Genomic DNA, 23,802 nt, shown 5'->3' with positions numbered 1-23,802 from the left:
TGAGCAAGAAATCACATCAGGTGGACCACAGGTGACATGATAGAAACTCCAGTCTGGTTTATTTCAAAAGGCCAGGGAAACACCCCAAAACTGCTCATCTTTGCCTGGACACATCTGCCTCTGAGACCCTGGACACCACTTGACTCTGGATACACTAGCCCCAGGCCCTCCCACTGAAATGATTTCTTCTGTTTGGCTCTTTGACACTCCTGGTGTCTATGGATCTAGGCTGCTAGCTGCACTGGTGTCCAGCCCAGGATGGCTGGGTCTGACATCACCTGGGCCACTCTGGTCGATGTAGTAGACCTTGGGGGCATCGAAATAAACGCAGGTCATGTCGTCCCTATTCCTAATGGGCCATCACAGGTGGGAGTGGTAGGTGCCTGGGTAAACTGGGGGCCGCTGTTGGACACAACTGAATAGCATCAGGCTCCGGTCCACAGTCACAGAGGGCAGGTAGAGTTGCAGTTTGTCCAGGAGGTGACCCGGCCAGAAGAAATTGGGGTGGGTACGCTGTGGACCACGGGGCCTCTTCTCCTTCAGCTTCCTGGAAAAATGAGAAGACACAAGGAAGGTTGCCATGGTGATGGACAGGGCAGGGTGGGAGCTCCTCAGCGAGCAAACCAACTGTGGCCATTGAGGAGGTGTAGCATTGCATTTCATGCTTCTATTACCCTGTCTGCCTTACCAGTAAGGACCCAGAGGCCTAGAGAGGGTAAGTCATTTCTCCCTGACAAGCAGCAGAGTGTAGGCTTGACTCCAGTCTGCTGCCTCAAAAATCCCAACTCTTTACAAGTACATCATCTATTCTCTAGAAACATTTTGATATGGTATTAAGAGTACAGCCTCTGGAGCCAGTGTAGCTGGATTGAATCTGTAAGAAACGTGCCTCTGATTTATCTTCATAGAAAAGAAACAGCATCTGGCCAGGCCATTACTGAATTTCCCCAGAGCAAACAGGATGTGGGGGTGGGGAGAGAGGATGAGAGCTGTATATGTGGCTGATAGCACATGTCCTAGGATGATGCCCCTAGCCAAAGGGAGGTGGAGGCAACTAGAGAAGGCCTCAGCCCTTTTTTTAAAAAAAAATAACCCAATGGGAGACAGTAAGATCTAGGTGACCTCTTAGGAAATAGGTGACCAAATGGTCCTCAGCCAATGAGGAACTGGAGGAAGTCTAAATAAATAGGCTATGTTCCTTGCCCTGTAAAATGGGCACCCACTCTGGAGAGTGTTATTAAAAGTCTCATTTTTACCAGGCTTCTGTTTCCTAGTCCGTCATTTGAAATTTGGACAGGTGAACCATTTCTCACAAATCCCTGCTCCACCACTTTAACAGGTGTGTGACTTTAATAAGAAATGTTCCGTACCTCAGTTTCCTCTTCTGTAGGTTGGGTATGTGAAAAGTAACTTTGCAGGGTTGTTGAGAGGATTGAAATGAGTTAACACATGGAAAGCACCCAGTCTTCCTGGCACTCTAAGTTGTTTTCTGCCTCTCAGCTCCTAGGCACTGCTTCCCCCTGGACACTGGTCCATACCACCCCAGATGCTGTGCTAAGAGCACCATGGAACATGCAGAGTCCCAGGCACCTCCGCAAATTGAAGCTACACCTCCTCCCATCTACCCCCCATCCAGAGTTAGATGATTTGTACAGACCTGGTGAATTTCTCAAAATCTTCAAAGTCCATTTTCTTTGACTGTTTCCTAGCGGATAAGAGAGAGGTATCTAGTCAGGAGAGGGGAAATCCAGGTTGGTGGGGTCTCAGAGAGTAAGTTGGAGGCCTCAGGATGGGTCCATCTCTGAATCTAAACCAGAGCTTTGAAAGGAGAATTTTTTTTCTATTTGGGTTGGGGCCCTAACTCTGGCCTCCCATGCTCCAGTGGAATATATAGTGGGCTTGGGTCAGCCAGACCTCGGCTCATCACCTGGCTGGCTGGGTGACTCTGGGTAAGTCACTTCCCCTTTCAGAACCTCAGGTTTCTAATTTCCCAGAATGGAGATTAGTGATGAGAGATGCTCAATAATCTGAATCATTTCTGGGCCCCCAGCTTCCATTTTCCCTGCCACAGCTGAATCCAGCCTTGGAGATAAGGATGGTAAACACCAACTCTCCAAACCTTGGGCCTGGCAGACATCACTAATCAACCACAGCACTCTTTCCCAGCTACCCTGCATTCGGCCTCAGAATCTTACACAGTACAGTCTAAGTAGCAACACGAACCCAATGCCCATCCCTGCCCTCGGTAACCTTTCTTTATCCTTTATAGGTGTGGCCTACCTAAGCATGGACAAGAGTCCTGTTCTCAAGTTCCCTCCCACTTCCTAGGTTCTCGGTTCAGGATCAGAAAGGGCCTTCTAGGCCACTACCGCCTGCCTGGCTCATGCTTACTTCCCAACCAGAGTGTGGACAGGGCCCACCTGCAGGCCCAGGCCACTCTTGCACTTGAGAACATCCTGACAACAGCAGTCATTGCTTGGGTACCAACTATCTGCCAAACACCATGCTAAGAAGTTTACATGCATTTTTTCTCTTGTCCTCATTGTATATTGTAGGAGCTATTATGCCCATTTTACAGATGAAGATGCTGGTGCTCAGAGAGTGAAGTACTTTGTCCATTTTATCCGAAGCTTGTCTGATTGCCACTCAGCTCTGCTGCATCCCACCCCAGCCCTTCTGTCCATACCACCCCAGTGGGCAGCTAGCACGGACCCAGAGTATGGGTAGGTCCTAGGCCCCTCCCCCTCATGGTATCCAGTCAGCTGTCCCCTCCTTCTCCCATGCTGGCCCCATCCTTCTGCAGGATTCTGCTTGTTCTCCAGTCTGCGGTCACCATGGTAGCTGGCTCATCACCTGCCAAGTTTCACCTCCTTCCAAAGAAGGAGATTGTCTTTTTCTTTTCTGTTCTTTTGAGAGTATATGTATTAAAGCTGGAGACAGTGAAACAAGGAAGGCCTTAGGATCTAAGAAGCAACAGGAGAGAGCCTCCGTGGGACTGCTTTGGCTCACTGGAAAGTCAGATAAAGGCCCTTGGAGACAGGGTCAGGGCATTAGCCCGGATGAACTGCCACTGCCCATTGCTCCCTGGTTGTGAGTCTCATGGGGACTCTTAGTGTTTAGGAGATGCAAATGTGAGAGGGAAGAAAAGCGTGGGCGTACTCCTGGGGGGTCAAGAAGGATATTTTCTTAGAGAGGACTCCAAGTTAACCTGAGAGTCAGACATAGTACCCAGTGCAGAGTTCTTTTCTCCGCCCAGGAGCTATAAGCCCCTTCCCGCCAGAGAAGGTGGGGCAGAGGAAGGGGCTGTGCTCTGCAGCACTCATGACACTGGGCCCATAATTGGTGAGGGGCCTCCTGATTCTCCAAGAAGGCTCTCTTTTTAATCTTTCCAGAGAGCTTGAGATCATGTAGGATGCAGCCAGGATGGTAGCTGTGTGGGAGTGAGGTGAGGTGGCTGTAGACCTTAGACATATGCCAGGGGGGACACTGGGGACTCGTCAGGCTTGGTGACTCGGTTGGACATGCAGGGTTAGGACAGAGACACTGGTACAATATGACATCCCAAGTAAGTCTGCATCCCAGCTTCTGTAGCTGATGGACAGCAGCAAGGCAGGAGGCAAAGGGATAGGGGAAGGGACGGGGGGTTTGACACTCAGCTTGTTGGTCTTCTTAGCCGCAAGCTCTTTGAAGCCCATGGACTTGAGCAGGGCTGCAGTTGGGCTGAGGAGGAGGTCCACGTAGTAGCCTCCTGGCTGCCGGATGGGGCGCACCTCGTCCTTCTGGAAAATGATCTTGTCCCCTGGGTACAGCAGGGCTGTGAGCAGCAAGAGAAACATGGCCTGTCAGCCCAACGCCCCACCCCACACACCTGAGGTTTTGTGGCAGAGGGCAGAGAAGGGTCTTTAAAAAAAATAATAAAGTCACATTTTTGTTTTAAAAGATTTTTCTTATATACATGGTTTAACTTTTAACTTTTAAATGATTATAGATTAAAAGTAAATTGCAAAAATAGTGCAGAGGGTCTCTTACCCTCCAACCATGATGTGGCATATATAGGCATACCTGGTTTTATTGCATTTGGCTTTATTTCACTTAACAAGTGGTACTTTTTTTTTTTTTTTTTTTACAAATGGAAAGCAAAACCCTCTACCAGTAAAAAGATTATGACTTGTTTTATTGGGATACTTGCTTCTGTTATAGTGGTCTGGAACGGAACATGCAATATCTCCAAGGTATGCTTGTAACTACTGCAAGATCAGAAAATGGAGTTGGTAAAATACTGCTAACTGGACCAGAGTTAAGGGAGTTTATAACCAGGTTAGCAATGGCCCTGGGGCTGGGGTGTAAGTAGGATAGAGTATGAGGCCGCACACTCTACAGGGGTGTCCTTGTCAGGAGTCCTAGGAAGAGGTGTGTGTGGAGAATTTACCTGAGGCTTCACTAGGTTAACTTAGACCTAGTTGATGGCAGTTTTCTCCTTACCTAGAGTTAGTCTCACAGATAACCTTGGTAGGCTTTTCGAAGAAGTGCAGTACATTAAAAACACTAGGCCAGAGTCTCCATCTTCCTGCAGCCATGGAGCAGTGCTTGTCCTAAGATGGTAACACCGGGGCCCTGGCCCAGTATGTAGCTCAGTTATTTAGAACGTCATCCAGATACGCCAAGGTTTTTGGTTCCATACCCAGTCAGGACACATACAAGAAGTAACCAATGAATGCCTAAATAAGTGGAGCAACAAATCGATGTCTCTCTCTCTCTCTTTCTCTCTCTCTCTCTCTCCCTAAAATCAATAATTTTAAAAAAAGTTGGTAAAATCCAAAGACCTCAAATACTAGAAAAATGAGGGGAAGGTTACACTCCTGGTTATTAATGTTGGTTATTTGTGGGGAGGGCAGGGATGTGCAGGTGAGAAAGGAGAAGAAGGAAGGGGATATGTAGCACCAACACTTTAAAAAGGTATATAGGGTGCTCTCCCTCCAGGGAGCATACTCTCACCCTTCCCTTCCCCTCCTTCTCCCCAGCCCGGCCCAGGCACCTTACCATTAGCTTCCTCACTGCCAAGCTCTAAGGGCCCTTCCTTTACCTCTATAACTTGCTTGCTAAGCCCGTTTCTTCTAGGAATTAATTTTTCTACCTCTAATTTACCTAATAAACGTTCTCTTACCAAAAAAAAAAAGGTATATAGGGTTTTAAAAATACAGACATGATTTTTAGAATATGATTTACATAAATAATTTTGTGTAAATGGAAAAGAAAATAAGTTTGTGAAAGGACAATCACAGAAATATTAATGGTGGTTCACTCAGGCTGGAGTGGGATTTTTATTTTTATGTTTTCAAAAAAATGTAAGTGAGCAAATATTTATAAAATAAGAGGGAAGAAAAACAGCGAAGCTATATTCACTGGGGAGAGGGCCAATGCCTCAGAGTTCTAGAATTCTGACCCACGAGTGGGAGACCTGGAGTCTGAGCTCACCACATTCTCGTCTAGTACACAGACTCGGACATCTCGGTGCTTGTGCTTCTTTGTCTGTAGCAGAGCAGGCCCCTGCCATAAAGATAGCCAACGGATAGTGGCCAGGACAGCGGGACGGGTACACCTCCATCTGGTATTCTAGAAATCCCATCTAAGAGCAAAGCAGGCTGAGCTGTTCTTCCCCTCCTTTCCTTCTTTCTTCCCAGTGTCCCCACAGCGGCTCTAGTCACAGATGGAACTAGAGTCTTTTCCATCTCGGTCAATCAAAGGCAAGAGGAAGCCCACCCACAGATGCTCCTGTGAACCCATGAATGTGAGATCCTGGCAACGGGAAGCTCATAGACCCGGGAGCTAGCAAAAGCCAGCAGTGGAGAGAAGCCAGGTTTTAGGCTCAGTCCCCAGCCTGCTGACAGGAACAGAGAGATTGAGAGATTGAGGGGGGGGGAGAGAGAGAGAGAGAGAGAGAGAGAGAGAGAGAGAGAGAGAGAGAGAGAGAGATGGATCTGCTGCTCCACCTATTTATGCGTTCATTGGCTCCTATATATGCCCTGACTGGGGAACAAACCCACGACCTTGGTGTATGGGGACGACGCTCTAACCAACTGAGCTACCCAGCCAGGGTGTGACTGTTAACTCTTGTTCTTGGGTACGTCTCTCCGTGTGCCCTTTCTCAGTAAACCTCATTTTCCAGCTCCCAGTATGGCCACAGCTTCTGCAAAGTTCCTACAGGAAAACCTCTGCCCTCATGCAACTTGCTGTTCATGTTTTTTAAGCACAGAGAGGAACCTGCCCATTAAATTTACAAAATCATCAATTTGGGGTGCCAGCATTGTTCTGTGGTTATCATGGAAATATCGCTCAGAAGCACACAGTCTACTCGGAGACGTGGAGGGTTCAGGTCTGTTTGGATGTATGAAAACACAGTTCTTCCCCCAAGCACAGGCTGGAACCAGTATGGAAATCTCAGTGTTGAGTCTTGTTGTCTGAGCAGGGAGCAAAGGACCTCAGCAGAACCTGACTCCTGCCTGGTGCAGTCCTACCTCAGTGCTGCAGAAGGACCACACAAGGGGCCTGGCTAGGGAGGCGGTGTTGGAAACACCTAGTACAGCATAGCAGTTGTCACTTCTACCAAATCTCCCTCTTGGAAACTGGGGTCGTTCCTTTATGCTCAACTTCAGGGCTCCCTTGCTCAGAACTCCTGTCCTTGAGAATGCCAGCTCCCCAAGCTCATCTGGGGAGCCCAGACCTCCAGGCTTGTAGAACTTGTGGAGCTACAGGTTCTAAAACTCCGTGTAACAGCAGTTTCCCCGCCACAAGTTACAGCAGTTTGACTGGGTGCATGTCAGCTGGGAAGGGGCAAACCTCAGGTGAACATCTGAGGCATCTCTCTGGGGCCAGCCACAGAGGCCCTTACCTTTTATGAGGATGTCCTCCGTCAGCGGGAGGCCATAGTCCTGACAGACCTTCTGGCACTTCAGGTAGAGCAGAAAGGCGTCCGTTCGGAACTGATTGATGAGCTCGCCCATCTCCCCGGGGATGGTGGACGGGAGGCAGTGGTTGTCAAAATGCTTATTCCCACTGCGCACCAGGCGGCACTGCTCCGTGTACTGGATGGAGGGGATTGTGAGCTGCAGAGAGAAAAGCAGTTGGCACACACTTCCCTTCACCTTGCCTCTTTCCTCCTGGCCTGAAGGCTGACAATCTATGTTTCTACACAAGGTCACCATGAGGGGCAATGGCAAAGAATGGGACCCAAGTTCAGGTTTTGAAGTCAGTGGCCGGGGAGAAAAATCACACATGGTCAGCACATGCGGCCGTTATACAGATGTGCACACATGCTGGTGTAATATATACGGTAGGGTACAGTGCAGATGCCCCACATGTGTCCTATTGAAACGTTACATACAAGGGTTTAGCTCAGCCGTGGGCAAACTACGGCCCATGAGCCGGATCCGGCCCGTTTGAAATGAATAAAACTAAAAAAAAAAAAAGACCGTACCCTTTTATGTAATGATGTTTACTTTGAATTTATATTAGTTCACACAAACACTCCACCCATGCTTTTGTTCCGGCCCTCCGGTCCAGTTTAAGAACCCATTGTGGCCCTCGAGTCAAAAAGTTTGCCCACCCCTGGTTTAGCTGCATGAGAATTTAAATTACGTGCAGCCATCTGTGACTTGAGGTGGAAGCCACATGTTAAGGATGGCAGAGTGAAGTCGAAGAGGCCTGGGCAGTGTGTAGCCACTTTTGGCCACCTTATTTATTTATTTACAAGGAAAGAAAAATCTGTCTTTTTAAAACTTCTAAAGCCAGAATCAGTAAAGTACATCTTACAGGCCAAATCTGGGCCACCACCTGTTTTTAGAAATGAAGTTTTATTGAAACACAGCTGCACTCACTTGTTTAGGTTTGTGGCTGCTCTTGTGCTCCAATGGCAGAGCTGACTTGTTGCGACAGAGATAATAGGGCCCAAAAAGCCCAACACATTTATTATCTGGCCCTAGAAAGTTTGCCACTCACTGCTCTAACATTTTGGGTTTTCTTGTCATGCAACTGAATCAGATCTTAGTTGGTATAGCATTTACCAATACGTAACATTTTATTATATAAATGACATTAAAATATGTGTCTATGTGTAGTATTATATTAATATTGTCTGCCTCCATCGCTAGACTGTCTAGACTGGCAGCTTCTTGAGGGGCTGTTTTGTTGTCTGCAGCACGTAGAAGAGTGTCTGGTACATCACAGACTCAATGAATATTCATTGGCTGAATGAATTCAGGCAATCAATTCTTCCTTCCGTTACTGGTCATGTATATCTGGAGTGCCTACTCAGTGCCCACCCCATGCCAGGCTCTTGGCTTCCCACTGTGATGAACACACAGGCCTGGTCTCGGGATGCAAAGTCATAATTAAAGAATGGGAGGAGGGGCCCTGGACAGTGTGGCTCAGTTGGTTGGGCATCATTCCAGGCACTGAAGGCTTGCTGATTAGATTCCTGGTCAGAGCACATGCCCGGGTTTCAGGCTTGATCCCCATTAAGGGGTTTGCAGGAGGCAGATGATCGATGTTTCACTTTCACATCACTATTTCTCTCTCTCTCTATAAATCAATTTAAAAAATCTGAAAAAAAAAAAAAAAAAAAGAATGGGCCCGGCTGGTGTTGCTCAGTGGTTCAGCGTTGACCCATGAACCAGGAGATGGTGTTTCAATTCCAGGTCAGGGCACATGCCCAGGTTTCTTGCTCAGTCCCCAATAGTGGGCATGCAGGAGGCAGCGGACTGATGATTTGCTCTCATCATTGATGTTTCTAGCTCCCTCTCCTCCCTCCCTTTCTCGGAAGTCAATAAAAAAAAAAACTTTAAAAATCTATCCAAAAGAAGGCCTTGGCCAGTTGTCTCAGTGGTTAGAGTGCCAGTCTGGGCATCAAAGGGTCTTGGATTTGATTCCTTGTCAAGGACACATACTGGGTTTCGGGTTCTCTCCCTGCCCCCATCGGGGCACATGGGGGAGACAAGCAGTTGGTGTGTCTCTCTCGAATCAATATTCCTCTCTTCCCTCCCACCTCCCTCTCTTCCACTCTCTCTGAAAAGTAATGGAAAAAGTATCCTCAGGTGAGGATTAACAACAACAACAAAGAATGGGAGGAGGGGAACCTGATACTTTCAGAAACATTACCGCATTTCATTTTCACAGAAATCTTGTGAGGTAGGTATTGTTCTTATTATCCAGACAAGGGAACAGAAAGGTAAAGCATCTGCTCCCAAGTCCCAGCAGCTAGAAGGGGGTGCAGGTGCAGGGGATTTGCCCCGTATCCTCCCACTTTGGCTGGGGTACCTTGGTCTGCCGCTTCCTCTGCCGGTACCGCTTGCCGATGTCTTCCATGTCCTCCAGGCTCAAGGGCCTTGCCTCCATCGTAGTGTCAACCACAGGCACAGTCAGCTGGTCCATCTTGGGAGGCTTTGGAGCGAAATTCACCTGCTTCTTGGACAGCTGCCGAGTCAAAGCTTTGCGCTTGGAAGACCTAAAATAGGCTGGAGAGAAGAGATGAAGGAGGGACTGAGAGGGTGCCCAGCCATGGAATCCATTAAGCAGTTAACCAATGTCATCACGCAAGCACCAGAACATCCCTCTGCTCATATTCCATGTGTCCAGTCAGTGCCATCTGCGATACACCTTGAAGGAGCCCCTTCTCTCCATCTCCACTATGGCCTCCTCCCTCACCTGTACCACGGCCTCAGCCTTCCTGTTTCGGTTCTTATTCTCTAGCATCCTGTTTTCACCAAACAGCAAACAGGACCTTTAAAAGATATAAATCACATCCCTTCATTCCCCTGCTTAGAACTCGCTCCTGTCTTTACACAGCACTTATACACTAAAACCCAGAATCCTCTCCTTGGTCTGCAAGGCCTTGCAGGATTTGGCCTTAGCCAACCATCTACCTCGTCCACTTGACCCACCTCCAACTGTTCACTTCTCACTCACTCCACCCATCTCCCCTTTTCAGAGAGGCCCTCCCTGACTCCCCTACACACACACACACACACACACACACACACACACACACACACACACTATCCTGTTGTCTTCAAAGCATTAATCACTACTGAACATTATCTTGGTTAACCTTTACATGGAAACTCATTGAAGGCAGGGGCGTTGGCTTTTTCACTGCTATCTCCCTAGTTCCTAGAAGAGTCTAGCACATAGTAGGTGTTCAATGAAGATCTGAATGAATGAGAACATACTATTGCCCCTGCCCTGATTCAGGCCTGCATCGTCCCTGGCTGAAATCCAGGCCCTACCATCTTCTGGTTTGAAAAAAGTAGACAAGTGGTCAGCCTCTCTGAGCTTTAGCTTCTTCCTTGAAAAGCATGAATAGTAGCCCTGTCGTCCAGGGACTTAAAAGATAAATTGAGCTAATGCTGTAGGTAAAGCTACCCAGCTTACAGAGGGTGCCCCCAAATGCTATCACCTTCTCTCTTGTGAGCCAAGGACCCAGACTCTTGCCCCTGCTGCCCCTTTAGGCAAAGCAAGAGACTCCCAAGTCTGCTCACCCTACTTACTGCAGCTCTCCAGAGAAAAAGAACTCAGCTATGACAACTGTGATAGCACCATTTAAGCAAATACCTGTTGCTTGGCTTCAAGTCTACTTATGCTATATAATAAAAGCCTAATATGCTAAGTGTCTGGTCATCCCATCGTCTGTTCAACCGATCAAAGTGTAATATGCTAATGATATGCTAAGGCTGCTCAGTACTTGCACTGACCACCAAGGGGCAGTCGACCAGTCACTATGACATGCACTGACCACCAGGGGGCAAACACTCCAACTGGTAGGCTAGCTTGCTGCTGGGGTCTAGCCAATTGGGACTGAGCGAGATAGGCTGGACATGCCCTGGAGCCCTCCTGCAGTCCCTCCCCGGCTGACCAACCTCCCGCATCACTCCCCAGCCCTGATCATGCACCTGTGGGGTCCCTCAGCCTAGCCTGTACCCTCTTGCAATCTGGGACCCCTCGGGGGATGTTGGAGAGCTGGTTTTGGCCCGATCCTGTTTAACACAGAAGCCGCCCCCTGGTGGTCAGTGCACTCCGACAGGGAGCACCGCTCAGCCAGAAGCCAGGCTCATGGCTGGTGAGCACAGCGGCGGTGGTGGGAGCCTCCCCCGCCTCCATGGCAGCACTAAGAATATCCAACTGACGGATTGGGCCTAAGCCATCATTCGGACATCCCCCGAGGGCTCTGGGACTGCAAGAGGGCGCAGATCAGGCTGAGGGAGCCCGTCCCCCACCCCCAAGTACACGAATTTCATGCACTAGGCTTCTAGTTGGTAAATAATAGGCCCCAAATACCTTTGCTGCAAATATGTATCACGGCACAATGGGGTCATTCACTCAATGACTTGCAGCCAACTACATGGAAAACAATTAGCTTTGGTGATTTATAATGAAAAGGCTAAGAGAGCACAGGTTGGAAAGCACTCCCAACTCAAGGCGACCCTGATGGTGTGCTGGACATGAAAGGTGCAAGAGATTACTGCTGTGGGGTGGTGAGACCCAGGAGGCAACTATGGGGGAACTCAAGTTCCCTGGGACTTGGTGGGAGTGAGGGTGCCTCTGCCCAGTAGCTTGTTGAGACTAGAGGGCAGAAGTCTGCATGCTGTGCTGTGACACTCCAGGGGACTGAGGAATGGATGCTCTAAGGAGCTGCCTGCTGTCCTCAAAAGAACCAGCCAGTGAGGTCACTGAGCACCCAGCTCAGTGTGACTGGGGACTCCAGAGGCACTGCCTAAATCTTTACCTATGCAAGGAACCCCTTCCACTACCCCGCTAGGGTTCTTACATGACCTTAGGGAGGATGAGGAGCTTCTCCTCCTCAACTATGTCTGAAATTAAGTTCCTGACAACATGAAAGGTGGGGGCAAAGCAAGATTTGCATCATTTAGAAAAAGAAAGATGTGGTTATATTTGGGGAGGGCTCTGGAATGGTGGGTGGTGGTTAAAGGAGGGCTTTAATATTATCTGTAGCTGTTCAAAAATTTTTTTTTTACAATAACTAACCTATAAAGAAGCATAATGCACCCTTGTGTTGTAAAATTCATATCCAGAGCTATGGCAAGTACATTTCTAACTTGCCTCTGTGCGTCTACACAGATGTGGCTCTAGAAGCACATGGCTTGGCAAATGGAACCAGAGCTGTGCACAATCTGTGCAAAACTTGTGTCCCTCCTTCAAAACCCAGTACAGATAGTAGAATACCAAAGTAGACTCTGAACATGTGCTAATTCTGGTTTCTGAATTTAGTTAGCTTTTTATCAATAAGGTGGGGATTAGTAGTAAGAAGGCATTGGACCCACATACAAATAGAAGGGCTTGGCATTGGGTTCTCAGCCTATCAAGTGGGCTTTGGTGGGCTGAAATCACCCTTTGAGAACCATCCCTTAAGGATAAGGACTGGGCCTCATCCAGCTTTTAATGGACAAGGTAGCTTGGTACTCCAGAAAATATCTACTTGTTTGACCTCTGGGCCTGGACATTCCAGAGGCTTGGCCTACCTACGGTAAGCCAAAGTTGGAGAACACACTCAGGAAATGAGCCAAGGCTGCCTCTACCATGCTTGCTCCAAGATTGGGAAAGTGAAGGCACGGGGGTGGGCGTGGATACCTACAATCCTTTGTAGTTCTCAGCACGCTTTTCTGCTGAGCCAAGGACCACTGCTTGTAGGTGTTGCTCAGGCTATCCATGGTGATGTTGTTGTGCTTCCCCAGAGAGCTGAGATAGATCACAATATCCTCTATCTCCTGGTTTCCCAGAGGGACTTCAAGCTGAAGAGAGAAGAGAAGCCCCAAATTGGACAGGCTCCGATCCAAATATCCTATCAGAATGGCCAAGGCCTTCTCAGCCTGGCCCCACCTTTTAGTCTGATTTTATCTACAGCCATTCCCAGCTCCAAGGTCCCTGCCACAAGAGCTCAGAGCCCTTTCCTGGCTGCAAACACACCCCTCAATTTCTCACCCTTCCCATTACTCAAATGCCTCCCTTTCAAAGCCTGAAAAACTTCTATCCCTTCTTCAAAACCCAGTCCAGATATGCCATCATCTTTGCAGAATCTGTTACATCTTTCTCTGGGCTCCCACCTGACTTCTTATCAATCCCAATGCCAGCTTTCCTATGATAGATCTGAAGAAGGATTTCACATGTCTATCATCCTTGCCCTGAGGGACACATAAGCCTCCCTTACCTGAGGGTAAATAGGATAAAAAATACAATACATATCACTCTTTTAAGGAATGAGCAACTTTGCAGGAGCACAGTGCTTGCCAGCCTAACAAATATTCAAGAAGAAACATTTTAAAAGGAATATCATTTTGTTCTTCAGCTTCTTTAGATAGCAGTCATTGTTACTGAGCTTTTTATAAAGCAGATCAGAACTCTCCAAGTATGAAAAGATTTAATGTTTTGTCATCTTGGTTATGATGAAAAACAATTTATCTTTTTGTTGTTTTCAATGCTTTGAAATGTTCAGATAAGTACATGTCATAAAATGATGTGAAAACTGGGATGATTTAAAATCATAAAAGGTGTGGCATCAGCTTTCTAGAATTATTTTATAAGGAACCTTGTATTTGAAGTATATAAAAACTTAATTCAGCAAACTTTTTCTGTAAAGTGCCAGATAGTAAATATTTAGGCTCCATAAGCCATATGGTCTCTGTCATAAGCTCTCAACTCTGCCATCATAGCATGAAAGCAGCCTTGACAACCCATAGATGACTGAGTGTGGCTGTGTTCCAGTAGCACTTTATTTACAAAAACAGGGAGCAGGCTGGATTTGACTCCCGGGCCATAGTTAGCAGGCCCCTCCCTGCACAACCAACAGAACCTTCTATAATGATGGAAATGATCTCAATCTGTGTGTTGCAGTAGAGGAACTGCTTACCATATTCGACTATTGAGAACTCAAAACGTAGCTGGTGTGATTGAGGGACTGGACTTTTCATTTTATTTGTAATTAATTTACATTTGGAATAGCCAGTGAAATTGTGGTCCAGTACCAAGGGTATCACTGGGCGCTGCACAGAGATACTGAGTCAGAAGCTGCTTTTTTTTTTCTTTTAGTAATTTTTTTTTATTGTCTAAAATTTTACATATGTCTTCTTTTTCCCCAATTGACCCCTCTCCCCCAAGCCATTCCCACCCCAGGCAAGCCCCCACTGCCCCAGTGTCTGTGTCCATTAGTTGTGCTAATATACATGCATACAAGTCCTTTGGTTGCTCTCTAACCCCTCCTCCCCTACCATTTGTCTCTGGATCTATTCTTGTTCATCAAATTATGTTGATCAGTATATCCCACATATGAGTGAGATCATATGATATTTATTTTCTCCAACTGGCTTATTTCACTTAGCATAATGTTCTCCAGTTCCATCCATGCTGTTGCAAATGGTAAAAAGTTCCTTCTTTTTTATAGCGGCATACTATTCCATTGTGTAGATGTATCACAGTTTTTTAATCCACTCATCTGCTGATGGGCACTTAGGCTGTTTCCAAATCTTAGCTATGGTGAATTGTGCTGCTATGAACATAGGGGTGCATATATCCTTTCTGATTGGTGTTTCTGATTTCTTGGGATTTAGTCCTAGAAGTGGGATCACTGGGTCAAATAGAAGCTGCATTTTCATAAGACTATGTGATTCTATGTGATTCATATGCCAGTGACAGCTGGAAAAGATCTAGAAGGTTCTAGAGAGGCAGGACTGAAGGCCCAGCAATCTCAGTGCTCAATTCAGGGCAAGGATGGGCAGCTGGCTGATTATGGGGCCAGCTCTGCAGACTTTCCACTCAGACTTTCACGGTCAGACCAGTGCAGGGGTGGTTTTAGGGGTTTGATGTGGCTGCAGGTTAAACCGCATTTTCCCATCTGGCTTTACAAGTGATAAGACTGATAGTTTGAGTTCCCCGAGTTTCCTTTTCACTTGGTCCAGGGTCGGGGGTGGCAGCATGGCCACTCTCCCCACTTAGGCCAGCCTAGAGGGAGCACGGGAGGTACTTACCACCTTCAGAGCCATAATGAACAGCTCCCTGGAGATCGCCTGGTTATTGCCCTGTTCCATCCTGGCAAATATATCCAGGATCTTCATATTGTGGCTGCGCAGGTAGGAGTACAAGACAAACAGGGCAGAGGGCTTGGGCAGTCGGAGCTGGGGTATCGGTTGGTGGAATGGTCGGACGATTTTCTTCTGAACGAGGAAAGCAAGTGGGACAGAAGGGAGAGTTCAGGGGAGACAGGCCAATGAAACATGATCCCCGGAGTTAGGGAGAAATGGGAGAGGGAGAGGCTGAGCAGCTCTGAACAGACAGCAAGATGAAGTGCATAGAACACTGGATTCAGGCAACTGCAGTACAATTGCATTCTGCCACAGAACTCCTGGCAGACTTTGCTTTGCTGGGCCTCAATTTCCCATCAGAAACAAGAGGCTTGGACAATATGAGAGCTAGAATTTTATTCTTATCCACATCTTTCTGGTCAGACCAGTCAGTATTATAATCCCCCGGGGCTCTCAGTGCACCAAAATATGTGCTTCTGCTTGGAGCTAGATCTCCCACCTCCGGCCTTTGCTCCAGCTGGGCCTTCTGCCTAAGTAAATGCCTTTTCTTCTTTCTCTACCTGTCCAAATCCTCCTCCTCCTCCAATTCCAGGTGAATGGGAACATTTAGAAATAACACTGCCTTACCTTGCTGCAGCACCTGACAGTTTACAAAGGGCCTTCCTGTTCCCTAGCTTACAGCTCCTCTGTGCTCCAGGAGTGGTGGGACCCACATCTATTCACGGCCTGTAGCAAACTGTAAAGTCCTTCTCTCTCCTGGGGTGGTTTTTAAATATAGCCCCAAATCCTTCAACTCTCCTCCCCTCTGAGATGGAGACTAATTCCCCTCCCCTCAGTGGAGGCAATACTTAGTGACTTGCTTCTGACAAACAGAGAGGTAACAGTGCGAAGCTGCTGAAACTGAGACCTCCTGAGACAGGTTCTAGAAGGCACTGCACCCTCCTCCTTGTTTTCTCTTGGACCATTCACCGCTGCCATGTGGTGAGGACACTCAGGCAGCCCTATGGAGAGGTCCATGCGGCTAGGAACTGAGGTGTCCTGCCAACAGCCACGTGAGCAAACTGCTTCGAAGCGAATCCTCCCACCCTAGTCAAGCTTCAGATGTTTGTGGCCCCCACCAGCATCTTGAGATGAAAAGACTCTGAGTGAGAGCCACCAAGCTAAGCTCCTCCCAGATTCTTGACTTGCAGAAAGAGTGAGAAAATAAGCCCTTTCTGCTTTAAGTCATTTTGGGGTATTTGTTCCCCAGCAATAGATAACTAATGCACCTCTGTTTAAGGACTTCTGTTTGCTGCTCTGTGAAATGGGGTGAATGTACCCCATCCTGCCCCTCATCCCCTCATCTGGCAAATGGGGCTGCTCACCTTGGTGGGGCTGGGAGGAACCAAGTGGGCCATCAGCGGGTCCACAGGGTGCTCCTTTTGGGTCATGCGTAAGATCTTGGCCTCTGAAGGCGTGAGGCTGGACTTGTTCTGCAGCCACCTGTCTACGTTGACACATGACTCTAGTTCCTGCCGAAATTTCAACCTCTGGCTCATCCAGGTTCTCACATCCTCCAGGGGCTCTTGGACGTCCCTGGCTTCCAGGGCTTTGAAGCTAGGGATGATTTGTGAGGGAGCCTGGGGCTGTGGTGTTGGATTGACAACGGAGGTCGCATCTTCCTCTCGAGGCAAGATGATGATCCGCCGGCGGCTTCGAGGCAGGTGGAAGTCCTTCTGCTTGAACTGCTTGAAGCAGTGGGCAATGACCAGTTCAGGGTTGAAGACGGGACCCCTGCTGGCATCTTCATCACTAGCCGAGGTCTGAGACTGCCAGAATCCTTGGGGGAAGATCGTTAAAACGTGAGTTTCTTTCAGGAAGAGGACTAAAGGAGTCAGGAAGGAAAAACTCTTTAGCACCAGGCTGGGCCCCGGGGCACCTGGTTTCCATGCCCAGCTTTATCATCATCTTCCTATAATGATGAAGACAATTACCTGTGACGCCCAACGCAGGCACTATGCTAAGGGCTTTGTGAGCTTTCTCTTATTTAATTGTCTCATCAGATTCTACTCTTTTTTTTGTTGTTGTTGTTAATCCTCACCCAAGGATATTTTCCATTGATTTTTAGGGCTAGTGGAAGAGAGAGGGAAAGACAGAGAGAAACATCGATATGAGAGAAACACATTGATTGGTTGCCTCCTGCACGAGCCCCAACCAGAGCCCGGGCGGGGAGAGGGATGGCGCGGGGAGCCTGCCACCAAGGTAGGTGCCCTTGACCGGAATCAAACCTGGGGCCCTTTGGTCCACAGGCCGCCGCTCTATCCATTGAACCAAACCAGCTAGGGCTCAGATTCTACTCTTACTCCACTCCCCAGTACTCCTAGTGGGTAATCAGAATGACCTTTTTCAAATGCCGTTCTTACCTGCTCTGGTCATCCAAAGCAGCATAGTGCTGTTAAGAGCAGAGGCCTTGAAGCCAGAATGCTCCAGTCTGGGTCCTGGCCCAGCCACTTCTGACGGCATGGTCTTGGGCAAGTTCCTTAGCCTCTCCGTGTCTCAGTTTCTTCGTGTGTAAACTGGGGATGATACCTACTTACTGAGTGGTGGAGATGTTTGGGATCAGTCCATTTTGGAGTTGCTTTGTTCAAAGTAGCATGCTGTTATTTTTTTATGTACGCACCCTTCGGCCATTTTGATACCTTTCCACGACTTTCCAAAGTAAGGTCCCATGACCCTTCTCTGCCAACCTTTCCTGCCTCATTACTTGCTCAGCTTTCCTTACTATGTCCCAGAGACCTTGGCTTCTAGGAATGATCCCTGAATGATCTAAGCCTTTTTCTGCCCAAGGGTTTTGCACATGCTGTTCCTTCTGTCAGGAATTCTCCTTCCCCCATCCATCCCCTCTTCACTCCTCCTCATCCTCCAGATCTCAGACCAAATGTTACCTCTCCAGCTCCCAGGCTCTGGTATATCCTCATGTTATCTCTGCATAACACAACCCATATTTTTCCTTCGGGACCACTTATCACAAGTATGTAAATGAAGGATTGCACTGGGAGCCCTCATGCTTCATGAGCTTGGGGTCTTCTTTTATTTGACATTCTTTAAAATTTTCCGATTTGAGTTACTTTAGGCTGGGGCATGCCCTCTCCAGCTTGCCATGCTCTCCACCATTCCCTGTTGTCTGACACGCAGATCAATTCTTTTTCATGTGTCTTGTTCAGGCAGACCTTTGTGTTTGACTCTCCTGGTCCAACTGGTTGATGTCATTGTTGTTTTAATAGATTGTGAACCAGGACCTCATCTCTCTTGCTCCCTTACCTCTCAAGCCCCAGCACCTCCACAGTGCCAAGTGGGAGCTCAGTAAGTATTTGGTGAATGAGTGAATGACAAATGGACAGACTAACAGGTTGGTTCTATACTCATTTTACAGATAAGGACACTAAGGCCCAGAGAGGCCCAAGGTCACACAAATGGTAAGTAGCAGAGCTAGGACATGAACTCTGATTTGCCTGGCCCCGGAGCTGTGCTCTTAGCCATTATCCCAAGGCGGTCACTGATTTCTGCCAAGTTTCCATTTTTTATGCCTAAAATGATATAAACTCTGCTCTAGGTACCTCACAAAGCTGTTTTGAAGATCAAATGCATATGGGGGTGTTCTAAAATTCAGAAGAGATATAGCATCATTAAAAACATTGTCACTATAATTTTTCTTCTAAAACCAAAACTCTTCTGCTTATAGCCCTTCTATTACTGCCAACTAGCTTCCAGAATAAAGTTCAATCTTTTAAACCTGACCCCAACTGTCCAACCCAGCCCAACCCAGCCCTACCAGCCTCTCTAATTTCTCCTTCACTTGTTCCTTCTGCCTCACCATGTATTTATATTCAAACTGTATCTGACTGTGGTTCCTCAGGTACCCCTTCCTACTCCCCCCAAAACCATGCTGTTTCCTCCCTCTGGAATGCTCTTCTCGTGTCCCTGTTTCACTTGCTTGTTTTGTACTGACCCTTCCAGAGTCAGCTAAGGCATCGTCATCCCCTGAAGCCTTTCCAATCCCTTCCTCGTGTCCCCTCTAGTTTGCCACAGCCCCATGCTTAGCCCCATCATTGCATTGACCATTTTTTTCTGGATAAAGATGCGTTCTGAGTTTTTCCTTCCCAACAGCCTGTGAGTTTCTCAGTGACAAGGACTGTGTCTTAGTTCCCATGTGTTCCCAGTGTCCAGTCTGACACAAAATGAACATGCAACACATTTCTTAAAGTCTCTTTACATGCCCACGTGTTCCTTTTGTCATCAGAAAACAATGAGTGCACATCACTGTGGACATAAATGAGTGCTTCTCAACAACCCACTTATCATGTCTCTGAGGAAAAGATGCTGAGTACTCCTGAGAATTCAGTCATTCGTCAAATCAGCTTTGACTGAGAATCACCCAGGGCGTGGCACTGGCCTGGTGCAGATCCAAACAAGGCTGGGTGCCCAACTACAGTACACTGGCACCGAACAAGGTAGGGTAGCCAGAGGGATAATGAGATACTCTCAGCCAGGGGAGAAGCACAGAAGGAGAGACCCATCATGGAGCGGGGACAGACATGCACCTTCGAGAATGAGTCTGGTTTTAAGGGGCGGAGGGACAGATGTGGGCAACATTGCAGGGGGTGGGGTGGGATTTGGGGATTTCAGCGTTACTCAACATTTTCACAAGTTGGAAGCACATTGTGTGTGAAGGAGGAGGTTAATGAGAATAAAGTTGGAGTCCTCTCTAATGCCAGGCAAAAGGGTTTAAACTTTACCTTGCAGACCATGGGGACACATTTAAAATATGCTCCTCACTGCTCTCACTACTTCCACTTGTGCCCTTTCTAGGCCCCCAAATCTATGGTCTACAACAGAAGAGTCACTCCCCCATCTGAAACCCTCCAATGGCTTTAGTAACAGCTTTTCAGTGCTCTTAGAATAAACACCTCCCTTCTAACAATGTCCCATAAAACTATCCTTGTGGCCCTGCTCCCCTCTCCGTCCTCGTCTCCTCCCACTCCCTTCTCCCTTGATTACTTGGTCCAGCTCTACTGGCCTTCTTCCTATTTGTTCAATTCTCCTAGCTCTGTCTTTGTTCTTAGTTTTGGCATTTGCTGTGCCTTCTGAAGAGCATAGAATTCCCTAAGTTTCCCACCGGATGAGTCCTTCTCAGCATATAGTTCTCAGCCCAAGTCATCCCCACCCAAAGTCACTCCTACCACCCTCTTACCACACCATAGAGCTTGCATTCTAGTGATCTTTTGAGGTCCTCTGTCCATTGATAAGAAAGTGAGGAGGGCTCTTATAATAAAACTAGAGGCCCGGTGCAAGAATTCATGCATGGGTGGGGTCCCTCGGCCTGGCCAGTGATCAAGGCCTATTGGGGGACCGGCTGCCCGCAGGAGGGACCCTGGGAGTTTGGCTGGCCCCACAATCAGGGCCTATGGGGGGGTTGGCCAGCAGGGTTAGGGACTGCAGAAAGTTGGCCAGCCTCCCAATCAGGGCTATGGGGGGGCTGGCCAGCAGGGGGAGGGCCGCGGGAGGTTGACGGGGGGGGGGGGGGGGGGGGAGAGCAGGAAGGAAGGGGCCGTGGGAGGTTGGCTGTGGGAGTGCACTGACTACCAGGGCACACCTCCTGTGTTGAGCGTCTGCCCCCTGGTGGTCAGTGTGCATCATATCGACTGGTCAAACAGTTGTTTGGGTCAATCGGTCATAACGGTCACTTAGGCTTTTATATATATACTAGAGGCCCGATGCATGAAAGTCGTGCAAGAGTAGGTCTTCCTTCCCCTGGCTGCTGGCACTGGCTTCCCTCCAGCCGCCAGCGGGTCCCGGGCTTCCCTTGCAGCTCTGGCTTCATCTGGAAGGTTGTCCGGAAGGATATCCAGTCTAATTAGCATATTACGCTTTTACTGGTATTATTATAGAGAGATAAGTCACTATGTAGTTGTATGTAGACACTGTGAAAATGTTCCTGAGAGACTGAGGAGGAAAGTTCTCAGAGGCTAATCAGTCCCATTTTCTATCCAGGTCAGGGAACTCTTTTTTCTTAAAAAAATATTTTTATTGCCCTGACTGGTTTGGCTCAGTGGACAGAGCATCAGCCTGTGGACTGAAGGGCCCTAGGTTCAATTCCGGTCAAGGGCATGTACCTTGGTTGCGGGCACATCCCTAGTAGGGGGTGTGCAGGAGGCAGCTGATCGATGTTTCTCTCTCATCGATATTTCTTACTATCTTTCTCCCTTCCTTTCTCTGTAAAAAAATCAATAAAATATTTTTAAAATATTTTTATTGATTTCAGAGAAGAAGAGAGGGAAAGAGAGAGAAACAGCAATGATGAGAATCATTTATCAGCTGCCTCCTGCACAGCCCCTATTGGGGATCGAGCCCACAACCCAGGCAGGTGCCCTGACCTGGAATCAAACCATGACCTAGTTCATAGGTCAATGCTCAACTACTTAGCCACAATGGCTGGGCAGGGAACTCTTTCTATAATCCCCTGGCATACTTTGCCTCTGTATACTTCTGGTGACAGGGAGTTCCCTGCTTACCTTTGGGAATGCCTAATTCTGCCTGCTAGAAAAGACTTCCTTATATTGACCCAGAATTTGTTTCCCTGGAATTTCTACCCTTTGGTCTTAGTCCTCCCCACTGATGCCTCAGAAAACACAGTTGTTCGCTCTTTTTCTGGGATAGCCAGCCCCTCAGGTGTCTGGAAACAATTCAACTTTTAAAAATTCTCCCTTATTCCCTTGGATCTGATTCAAATCTCTTCCTAAATTTCATCCTATGTCTCTGGCCACTTGTTCTTGGGCCCCTCTTTTCCTATCCAGCCTTTAAAAGTTGATGTCTTCCAAGCTTACACCCAGGCTCTCTTCTTCTTTCTTTTTTTATTGTTTTTTTTTTTTTTTTAAATATGGAGGGGCGGGGGGAGAGAGAGACAGAGAGAGAGAGAGAGAAACATTGATATGAGAGACACACCATTGATCGGTTGCCTCCCATATGTGCCCAAACCAAGGCAAACCTGCAACCTCGGTATGTGTCCTGACTGGGAATTGAACCAGAGATTTTCTGATGCATGGATGATGCTCCAACCAATTGAGCCACACCGGCTAGGGCTCTCTTCTTTTTTTAAAACCAATCTCCTTCACTCTGTGTTTCTATAGCCTTCTATATGCTGAGGACAAGCATACCAATATTTATGACTTAGAATTACCTCCAGTTTTCTACATACAGTTGCTCCTAAAGCATCTCCACTTTGATGCTTACAAGGATCTCAAACTCAACCAAATAAGACTAAACTTGTCTCCATGTCCCTGTCCCTACTTAATCTGGTCCTCCCGGTAGCTTCCCTATCTCTGTGAAAGGCATCTCTATCTACCAGGTCATCCTAATTACCAGCCTGAGCATCATTTTGATTGCTCTTTTCATGTTCCTCATCTGATCAGCTCCCAAGTTTCTATAGTACCCTCTCTGGCCTGGCCTCTCTTCCTCACCTCCCAGTACCTCCCACTCCCAACATTCTGAGCCTGCCAATTCAGTCTCACCATTCCCAGTGGCTTCTCCATCTCTTGGCTCACAAGATCTTTCATGATCTTATCCCTTCTGACCTCTCTTGCCTCTCACTTCCAGCAACACTCAAACTACCAGCAATTTCCTGAAGACACCATGTCTCAGGTCTCTGTGCATGCTGTTCCCTAGGCCTGGAATGCCTTTTCTCCCCCTTTTGGCTTGGAGAACTCCTGATTAAGCTCCAATGTAAAGATCTCTTCCAGATCCTTGCAATTGTTCCTCCCCATCCTCTATACTTAGCAAACCTCTTACTCCTGGATGTGGCCCTGGCCCAGCATTCACTCTTTGTTCTGTAATCATCTGTTTATCTGTCCTTCACCTCTGATGTTGTAGTACTTTGCCCAGGACTGGTCCCACAGCAGGCTATTGTCAAAAGTTTGACCACTGACAATCCTCATGCCTCTACTCCGGCACCAAGCGCATTAATGTCCAGTGAAGAAATGGGGTGAGCCTGGGCCTGGATACGTTTCCCAGGCATACTGGGTTGGGCTTCTGGTTTCTAAATCAAGGCAACTTCACCCACTCCTCCAGCCCAGGCATGGAAATCTGAGAAATGTGTATGACTCACCCCTTGACTCCCTGGCAACCCCTCCCCCAGAGGGGGACGGCACAATAAGATATGCACCTCCTGTCCTTGCTCTCCCTACACTTGCACACCTCCGCCTGGGCTGAGAGCTTCCTGGAGGCGGCGCTGCTTCGCGGGAGCGGGAGCTTACCGAGCATCGACTGAGGGAAAAGGCCTCAAACTTTTCATAGGAATAGTCCATGGTTGTGGATGCTGAAGAGAGGAAGATCTGTGTATGTGTGTGTGCACGTGTATGTGCGTGCGTGCGCGCGCACGCGATCCCTTGCTTTCGCGGGAGTGTCGAGATTTCTGAAAAACAGTCATTTTAAGTTTTGCGAGAGAGTTGAGACTCGCAGGGCATGAAACAGTCTGTTGCCAGGACTACGATGCCCCGCGCGGGTTGGCTGAGCGCCGCCACTGCGGTGCACTGGAGGCGTCTGAGAGCAGGGAGTGGACTTGCACTTGCGGGGGATAGAGATCCTGTGGATTAGATTCTTTTCACCCGTCCATCGTCGGGGGAAGGGGGGCGGGGGAGCACTCTAGGAAACAGCGGTGGAGAGTTCCTGGCTTGGCGAAAGGCAA

General features: G+C 48.0%; 1 protein-coding gene across 1 annotated transcript; it reads right to left on the bottom strand.

The window, feature by feature from the left end:
* Positions 1-232: 232 nt before the first annotated feature.
* On the bottom strand, positions 233-23,053 carry EFCAB12 (EF-hand calcium binding domain 12). The gene is given in 10 exon segments (XM_070391480.1): positions 233-252; positions 255-547; positions 1,658-1,705; positions 3,658-3,814; positions 6,890-7,103; positions 9,313-9,509; positions 12,644-12,800; positions 15,030-15,212; positions 16,448-16,902; positions 22,975-23,053. Coding segments are annotated over 10 exon segments (1,803 nt in total).
* Positions 23,054-23,802: the final 749 nt, after the last annotated feature.

The sequence above is a fragment of the Myotis yumanensis genome, unplaced genomic scaffold, assembly GCF_028538775.1.
Source record: "Myotis yumanensis isolate MYYU_CA2020_CCGP unplaced genomic scaffold, mMyoYum1.0.hap1 SCAF_14, whole genome shotgun sequence".
Taxonomy (NCBI): domain Eukaryota; kingdom Metazoa; phylum Chordata; class Mammalia; order Chiroptera; family Vespertilionidae; genus Myotis; species Myotis yumanensis.
This window is presented reverse-complemented; position numbering and strand designations above follow the sequence as displayed.